Source organism: Aspergillus caelatus (genome assembly GCF_009193585.1).
Source record: "Aspergillus caelatus strain CBS 763.97 unplaced genomic scaffold BDV27scaffold_28, whole genome shotgun sequence".
Taxonomy (NCBI): Eukaryota; Fungi; Ascomycota; class Eurotiomycetes; order Eurotiales; family Aspergillaceae; genus Aspergillus; species Aspergillus caelatus.
The window spans coordinates 172,945-180,608 of NW_022475291.1; the positions used below are offsets into that span (position 1 = coordinate 172,945).

The following is a 7,664-nucleotide window of genomic DNA, read 5'->3' on the forward strand; positions in this document are numbered from 1 at the left end:
GGCTGGTTTACGGGTTCGGAGTCTGCTTAGAATCTGAACCCGCGGGCCGGGTACGGACGGCGCTTTATATTGGACCCGAACCACGGACGTCCAATGAAGCAGGTTCTCAAACCGTCGTTTAATTGAACAATATCATTGCTAAGAACACTTGCTCTACTCGCTTGGACCTTCCATTCTGGAGTCCCTCGACATAAGACATTATAATAGCCTAGCTTCCTAATGTATAGCTTGGTACATGTGCCATTTGACATATTGTGTGAAAAGAATGGGGACTATGGATTCCCTCCAGCAGCTATAGTATAAAATATAGCAACCTTCTCCCAGCGTACGAAATGATGCAAGCATGGTACCGTTGTAATTTCTGAGAAAGGAGAGAAAATAATCTTGGATGGCCGAAGCAAAGGCACAACGGCTGTGGGCTTGCTGGTTTGTGAGTCTAAATCTTCTCTTGACCTTGTACGGCTTGATTGGAGTAGTGCCAACCAGACGAATGGACTTTTACAACTTCAGGAGTAAAGCAACAACGGAAGCCATGCCACTGACGCTGGTATCTCAACAATCATCTGCATCTAGAGATGCATTCCAAGCGGAGCTGGAACCGGTCAAGCAGGAAAGCACCTGTAAGCTGTTAGTCAATGTCTTCACAGTACCTATAACACGAAATTCAATCAGCCACGGTAAAGTTCTAATACAACGTACTTGATAATACCTGCTTTATCCCGGACCCCTTTCTTCGTCCGGTTGACGCTCTCTACCAGTCGATCCCGTACTATCTGTATAGGTATCCGGCTGATTTCTTTCAATAACCTCCTCAGCAAGATCATACCTCCTCATCACATCTTCCAGTAGAGAGTCAACCTCATCCCTCGAGAACCTCCTGTTCCTGTACTGTAATATGGTCCTCTTTTGCTCAATATATTCCCGAACCCTCCTAAGCTCTAGCATATTCTTCCGGGGTCGCTGAGGAAGGCCCCTACCTTTGAGAAGAGCTATAAACCCGGCAATGACAGTATTAATGGCGCCTAGCACGGTTACAGCAATCAAATGCTGACCCCCAAACGGCCCAAGAGCAGTTATGCTTGCCCCGACCATGACTTGCACGATCGCGAGTAAGTTGAAAGACATGCTAACGAAACGGTACTGCCACCATTCACGGGATTCATCCTGGACCAACTTCTTGTACAGTTTATCTGTTGCGTCTGTGAATGTTTGATAGGTCGGTGCTTCCTCTGCGAGTAAACCTGCGTGTGCTGGTTGCGAAGTAGGTGTGTTATTTGTATTGGACATGATGTATCTCTGAAATTTACGATAGCTTGACGAGAGCAGGATATTGTGCAGAAGGCTCGAGAGTCCCAGCTTCATAATATCTGATTCCTACTAATGGAGAGTCACGCAATATTTATAGCCCAGCTTCGTAGTGATATCCCCTCAGTAACAGGGGCTGCACATGGCGATCAACTGACATATGCTATAAATAAGAAAAGCTTAGGATCGGATTGGCTTAGCGAAGTTCCAGACCTAACGAGACCCTCCTAGGCTTAGGATACCCACGGTACGCTGAAGCCAACCCACGATAAGGTTAAATACTTCTGCAAGCCCGGCAGTGATCGAGATCCTAGGTAGCTTGCTGATATCCAACGTTTAAGCTCACATGATACCTGAGATGGACCAAATCTCGGAATGTTGAGCACCATTGCCATTGTCGCAAAATCTCTCTCTCTCACACACACACACACACACACACACACACACACACACACACACATCCTCCCCTCTATACTTCTATTTTCTTTTTCCTTTCCTTTTTATTTATATGCTTCTTCTTCCTCCCCCCTTTTTTTTCTTGTTTTCTTTTTCTTTTTTTTTTCTATTATTTTTCTTTTGTCTCTCTCAGACAAATGTTGAGTGTATCCTCAACATGTGCGGACATGACCTGCGAAAGGCCCAGGATCGCAGATATCGAACGACCTGCAGGTCCTGTTCAATTCAAAACATACATAAAGTATTGTTTGGCTAGGCGGCTGTCGACATGATGACATCGCAGGATGCAAACTTCATACGAGGTGTCACCCGCAGCAGACCGAGTACAACTTTGGTTCAGTCTAACCTTCAGCCAAGGGCACCATTCAGTCTAGATTCGCACTCATATGATCTCGTACGTGGAAACTTCCTTCTTACCAATTGACTTCCTACAGAAGACTTGACAGGCCTTTACTTTAAATATCAGGAATCAGCATAAACACGCGTTATATAATACTCTCAAGTCATTACCCTAACCTCAGACATGTCTATAGTATATTCACATAATCATAGATCCTCTTTTTGGATATACACCAAACGCCTATACTGAAATCAAATCTAGGAAGCATCATCCCCATTGATAGTTACTTTTGTACTTCCGCCCATTAACGCTAACTCGTCCCCAAATCGCTTATTGTCCCATTCCCTGTCACTCCTACCGGCTGAATCATTCTTCGCGGCACTGGATATTCTATGCATCCTATAGTTTGCCGGTGGACCATCGGAATGGTCCGTACTCCACGAGAAGGAGCAGCATAGTGTCCGTAGCAGCGGTCGAAGGGTCGGTAAACAAGCGCAGATGATTCCGACGCAGGGTTCGACGAAGGTCCAGGTTGCGGCTTCCATTACGGAGTCTGTATGTCGGTTGAGATATTAGTTGAGTGCGATTGGATTTGAGAAGGAATTAAAGGGAACATACATGACGTATCCATGGTTTCGAAGATATCGAGAGTAACGACTCGCATAACACTCGCGACACAGACACTGTAATCCATAAGCGTTCATCCTACACATATATAATAAAGTATGAGACGTACAATCCACCAAGAAGGAATATACCCAGAATAGTCAGCTTCTGCGACAACCGTAATTGAAGCTGTAGAACCATCGGAATCGGTAAAGCGAGGATAATCACATCAATGAGGAGATTGGATATCGCGTTGCCGAAGAAGAACTGTTTCGGGTCGATGCAAGTTCCTTCTAAGGTTTTGTTCCAGTTCAGGGCAATCGGGCGACATTGAAGAAGGACAGTGATAAAGACAGCGAGACACCATGATATGACTAGACCGCCGGCGATAAGGCTCGCGATTCTAAAGTTGCGAACGGTGAAGATTCGGCGATAGAGTAGGAGGATTGAGATTTTGATGGAGGGGACGAGGAGGGTGTATGAGATTTCGTTGGCGAAGAAACACTGCGATTGTTTATTAGACTAAGACTACAAATTGGATGTCCGCCAATACTCGCCTTTTGGAAGGTAATCTTCTCCTGAATACTTAGCTCGTCCATGTGTTTTCCTAGCCCGCCATCTCGGGCCCCTATACACAATCAGCCATGTACGATCTCGTCGCAAATTGGTAAACTTACAAAAAACAGCTTCTCCCAGCATGCTATAAGCAAGGATAATCGACACACAGATGACATAGTCATCCAGCCCCAACGTTGTTCTCATCCATCGCGCAACGATGCGAAAACCAACAACAACCGTGGACAGTGCGACGAGCACAGCACTGACCGTAATGTAGGTTTTCCCACGGTCATTAGCACCCATAACGAGATGAAAAAGCTTTTCCCAGAAGACGACTGCGCTGTTGTCGTTATCGTTGTCGCTGTATATACATAACCCTAGTCGCGCCGGTTAAATGACGGCAAAATTTCGCAATCTCGTCGGACGTGAGCCAAGGTTTGCTGGATTGCTTGACGTACTATTTAAACCCACGTGGAACCCGTATTCCGCTAGAATTTGCATGTGGATAACATTTTAAAGATAAGATTGAGAGTGGATTAGCTGTTTTTGAAGCTTGAATGGTTTCACTTAGCGTTTTGTGTCGCTATCATCCAGGACGAAGCTCGTGCCACCAGGGTTATGTGCATATATAAACAGAGATTCATATAAAAGGGCCTTTTAAGGGGCTCTTAACTACCGGGGACCTCGAAAAAAAGAATACTGATACTGCTGTGGATGTTACATGTGCGTGCAAATGCCCAAATCCGAGGGCTTGTCTTGGGCAGACCCGCCCGCAAGGATCTTCATCCTGGTGGCTCGCTGCGCGCATAACCATTAAGTTGGGATTTATAGTGTATATTGTACATTAGACTAGTGATATTCCTCTTGACGCTAGACTCTAGAGTGCTGGACTTGGCAGATTGTGCGAGGTTGTTTAGATATTGTTAATATACAATTCCGCGGCAACGGTTCATCTAGCTTGAGCCGAGGGATCTGCAAAGAATGCATTGGTCCTAGCATACTATGTATGTATATGTTACTAGAAAATATTGAGTAGCATCAGGAAGTACATTGGGCTTGAGGCACCAGGCCTGGGTCTGTCTACAGCGGATAGTCGCCCATGTTAACAATAGAAAATAGAACAGGTTATCGGGTGAAATGCTTCACGAGAAAGGCAGAAAGCAGACTCAGTAAATAGACTACTCCCGAAGTCTGGAACCGGTCAAACCATCCACGCAACATTAATCAAATAAACTTCAATCCTGGCCCTGCAGGATCGGACGGAGTGGGTCGGGCAAAGAACAGAATTGAAGTTTTCCCGATCCGCGATTGGCCTGGGATGCGGTTCGTTACATCGGACCCGTTTCGACTCAAGCCGTTGTATCAGGCCACGAAATGTCTCAAACTAAGCAGGATCTATTCGAACCTTGCGGAGTAAATTCCGCCAAAACCGTCTCGCATACCGCGCTCCATGCGGTTAGGCTACCTCATAGTTCATTGGGATGCAATCCTTAGCACCCGACTGGCAGTCTCTTCCGGCATGCTGAGGAAAGGACTATGACTCGCTGGTAATCTCTCGACGTTTATATCCACTCCTGCCTTCCGCACGTTTTCGATCATCATCTCCTGAACCATGGGAATAAGAGCGGCATCCTGTTCGCACACAATGTATGTGGTGGGACTGCTGCGATACGCCTCGTGTGAGATTGGGTCGAATTGGGCGGATTTCGGGTGGACCACCAGCTTCTTGGCCCATGCAGCGGCTTCCTCCGGGGGGAGGTCGTTGAAAAAACAGGGCGCCGGGTCCGGGACAGTCAAAATCTCCCTCTCATCCTAGAAATAGTTGTTAGCGAGTGCATATCAGTTCAGGTAAGAGACTACAGACATCGACAGTTATGAAAGGGGGCAATTGGCCGCCAAACATCCCCGCGAGGCTGCTGCCACTAGGGGGTATAAAAGCAGTCATGTAGATCAAACGTTTGATCGCCAGCCCGTGTAGGGCATCAGTGCCAACAACTCCACCATAGGAGTGCATCACGGCGATGACGGTCTTCCCATCATCAAGGAGCGATTGTGCCGTCTTTCGGATGAGCGTCACGTCATCCTCCAATTTCTTCGTGGGGGGCACATCATTGTTGCAGGTTAGAAGGCGAGGACAGACTGCTTCGTAGCCCAAGTCTTCAAATGCCTTACAGAAGGGGGCATAAAATTCAGGATGATGCCATGCCCCGTGAATGACAAGGATCGTAGGGCGAGTAGTGGTTGTATCAGTCATGCTGGTCTGCAAAGGTTGTTTCAAACGTGGGACAGAGATGAAAAAGTCCTGCAAGCAAGCGTTATTCGGGGTCCTGCAGACTATTATATCTCCGACAAACTGGCTTGTTACTTGTGGTGGGGCAGCGACCCCGGCGACGATCGCATGCCACCAGAAAGCAGCCAGATGAGACATGAGTGTAGTCCACTTTACCGGTATCAGTTAGTCTCCTGTTAACTCAAGGTCCCTAATTGAAAGCCCCTCCTGCAGTGCTACGCTACGGCTAGGTATCATGCCATTGCCCTCACTAAGCTACCACCAAGTTCAACACCAAGGGCTATCTGGGACTCCATAATATAGAAATACTAATATTCTTAATTCCCAACTCAAAAAGCACGGTTATGGAGTACTAGATATCTAATTGGCATGGACTTTGCCACAGTACTAACACCTTTTAGTTTTGTGTCTCTTTGCTATTAATAGTATGAATAACGTATAGTCTCTTATAAATCCATATCAACACCCACTTATACCTCACTTGACTGCAAGTACAAGTAGTCTTGGTCCACATATCGAGAGCGCGAACTCATTGGCCAATAGTCCATAGGGAGAAAATTAGGTTAAACGTAACTATGAGAAGACGCATATTGATCCACCACGGATATTTCCGCACTACCGGCTTTGCATGGCGCTATCGTCCGTTTCATTTTGCGACCTGATTTCTTCCATAGGTCGCCTATAGCCCGCAATTAGAGTTAATGAAATATAGACAACTTCTTAAAACCATAAGACGAACTGAATGAGATCGATGACGGAAAAGTTAGCACAGACAGTCACTTGGAAGACGCAGGTTCAGCACGACTACACGGTGCCATAGATGAGTTGACCTATATAAAGGGATCTTAAGGTAGTCGTCTCGCAGCTCTATTAAACTCAAGAATTATGGCGTCTGATTCGTCTCACGAAATCCTCCACATTGTGGGGTTGATCCGACTGACAGCCTGTTTCTCCACTAGACTGCCGGTTTGACGCTGTCGGGATTTCTATAAACGGAGACTAATATTGATCTACGAGTTAATATTATGCGGTCGTAGAAATAATACTCAGTCCTATCACTACTTCCTCATGGTGCTGGACCTGTAAATGCCGAAGAAATCAAATAGATTAATACTAGACGATCTTATAGCTAAAAGGATCTCCGCAAAATTCAGGATCAAAATGACCAAGGACCGACAACCCCAAAATGAAAACCACGAATTTAAATCCAGAGAAATTTAAGGAGTGAATATACAACTCGCCAGTTCCCGCAAAGAGCCTATACAGACGGAAACAGGCAGACAGCCTCCACGCAAGACCTAAGCAACAACAACAGTCTGATTGAGCAGGTCCAGGTATGGCCAAGCGCTCGCCTGCAAATAAATCACATTAGCGTCTTAATCTCATCGATGCGATCGTGGGAGGTTAGCACTTACCCCGACAATTGCTACATGGGCGACGTTGATCTGTGCGTCTCCCTTGGCTATGGAGTCTGGGATCGTCACGGTAAAGTTTTGATAAGGACCCAGGTTATCGTGGTACTCGGGCTTGAAAGGCCCGTTATAGAGGAGAGTGCCCAGTGTGTCTTTCGGAGCCATACAGGGGTTTGAGGCGCAGGATGCCACGCCAATTGCGACACCCATCTCCTCGGAACCAGTCAGGGAGTTCTGATACGGCAGTTAGTCTCGGCTAGGCTGTGAGATGTAGGTCCGAACTTACCGGGCGCAGAACCTGAACAACTAGCTTCTCTCCTGCAGTGATCTCCTGGTCTTTCTTGGGCAATCCGATGAAAGCATTCTGCGCCGAGACGGCAGTGGCAAGGAAAGCGATAAAGTAAGGGGCCTTCATGTTGTTGATATGACTCAAATGATAAATAATTATAGTGAAATTGAAGGATGTTGAGCTACTGCTTGCGGTTCTAGTCTTGGCCTTTCTTCTTGATGTTGATTGATGTTGATGTTGATTGAAGTCGAGGGAGGCAGAAGGGGTTTTTATGCCATTGAGAGATGGGATACAGGCCTATGTTAGGGGCACACCCACTAGACGAAGGTGATTCGTTAAGTCTCTGCAAGTCTCAGAGCGGCGAGCGAAGCCACGATTGTGGTTGGCCTGAAGGACCCAGAATCCGAG

At 46.6% G+C, this 7,664-nt stretch overlaps 5 protein-coding genes across 5 annotated transcripts; all 5 read right to left on the reverse strand.

Moving 5' to 3' along the window:
- Window positions 1-116: 116 nt before the first annotated feature.
- On the reverse strand, window positions 117-1,356 carry BDV27DRAFT_123080 (uncharacterized protein). The gene is made up of 2 exons (XM_032065785.1): window positions 700-1,356; window positions 117-618 (listed from the first exon to the last, which is right to left on the reverse strand). The coding sequence occupies exon 1, from the start codon at window positions 1,285-1,287 to the stop codon at window positions 715-717; it is 573 nt and encodes a 190-aa protein (XP_031931077.1). The 5' UTR covers window positions 1,288-1,356; the 3' UTR covers window positions 117-618; window positions 700-714.
- Window positions 1,357-1,836: 480 nt separating this feature from the next.
- On the reverse strand, window positions 1,837-3,223 carry BDV27DRAFT_123083 (uncharacterized protein). The gene is made up of 3 exons (XM_032065786.1): window positions 2,838-3,223; window positions 2,363-2,784; window positions 1,837-2,155 (listed from the first exon to the last, which is right to left on the reverse strand). The coding sequence occupies exons 2-3, from the start codon at window positions 2,644-2,646 to the stop codon at window positions 2,110-2,112; spliced, it is 330 nt and encodes a 109-aa protein (XP_031931078.1). The 5' UTR covers window positions 2,647-2,784; window positions 2,838-3,223; the 3' UTR covers window positions 1,837-2,109.
- BDV27DRAFT_142380 (uncharacterized protein) lies at window positions 2,807-3,568 on the reverse strand (the record flags this gene model as incomplete). Its single annotated transcript, XM_032069947.1, has 3 exons — window positions 2,807-3,211; window positions 3,265-3,335; window positions 3,385-3,568. 3 exons carry the CDS (start codon window positions 3,566-3,568, stop codon window positions 2,807-2,809), a joined length of 660 nt encoding a protein of 219 aa, XP_031931079.1.
- A 729-nt stretch (window positions 3,569-4,297) lies between these two features.
- Window positions 4,298-5,605, reverse strand: BDV27DRAFT_123085 (alpha/beta hydrolase). Its single transcript, XM_032065787.1, has 2 exons — window positions 5,130-5,605; window positions 4,298-5,077 (listed from the first exon to the last, which is right to left on the reverse strand). The coding sequence occupies exons 1-2, from the start codon at window positions 5,517-5,519 to the stop codon at window positions 4,739-4,741; spliced, it is 729 nt and encodes a 242-aa protein (XP_031931080.1). The 5' UTR covers window positions 5,520-5,605; the 3' UTR covers window positions 4,298-4,738.
- Window positions 5,606-6,642: 1,037 nt separating this feature from the next.
- On the reverse strand, window positions 6,643-7,664 carry BDV27DRAFT_123086 (uncharacterized protein). The gene is made up of 3 exons (XM_032065788.1): window positions 7,254-7,664; window positions 6,971-7,201; window positions 6,643-6,907 (listed from the first exon to the last, which is right to left on the reverse strand). The coding sequence occupies exons 1-3, from the start codon at window positions 7,380-7,382 to the stop codon at window positions 6,854-6,856; spliced, it is 414 nt and encodes a 137-aa protein (XP_031931081.1). The 5' UTR covers window positions 7,383-7,664; the 3' UTR covers window positions 6,643-6,853.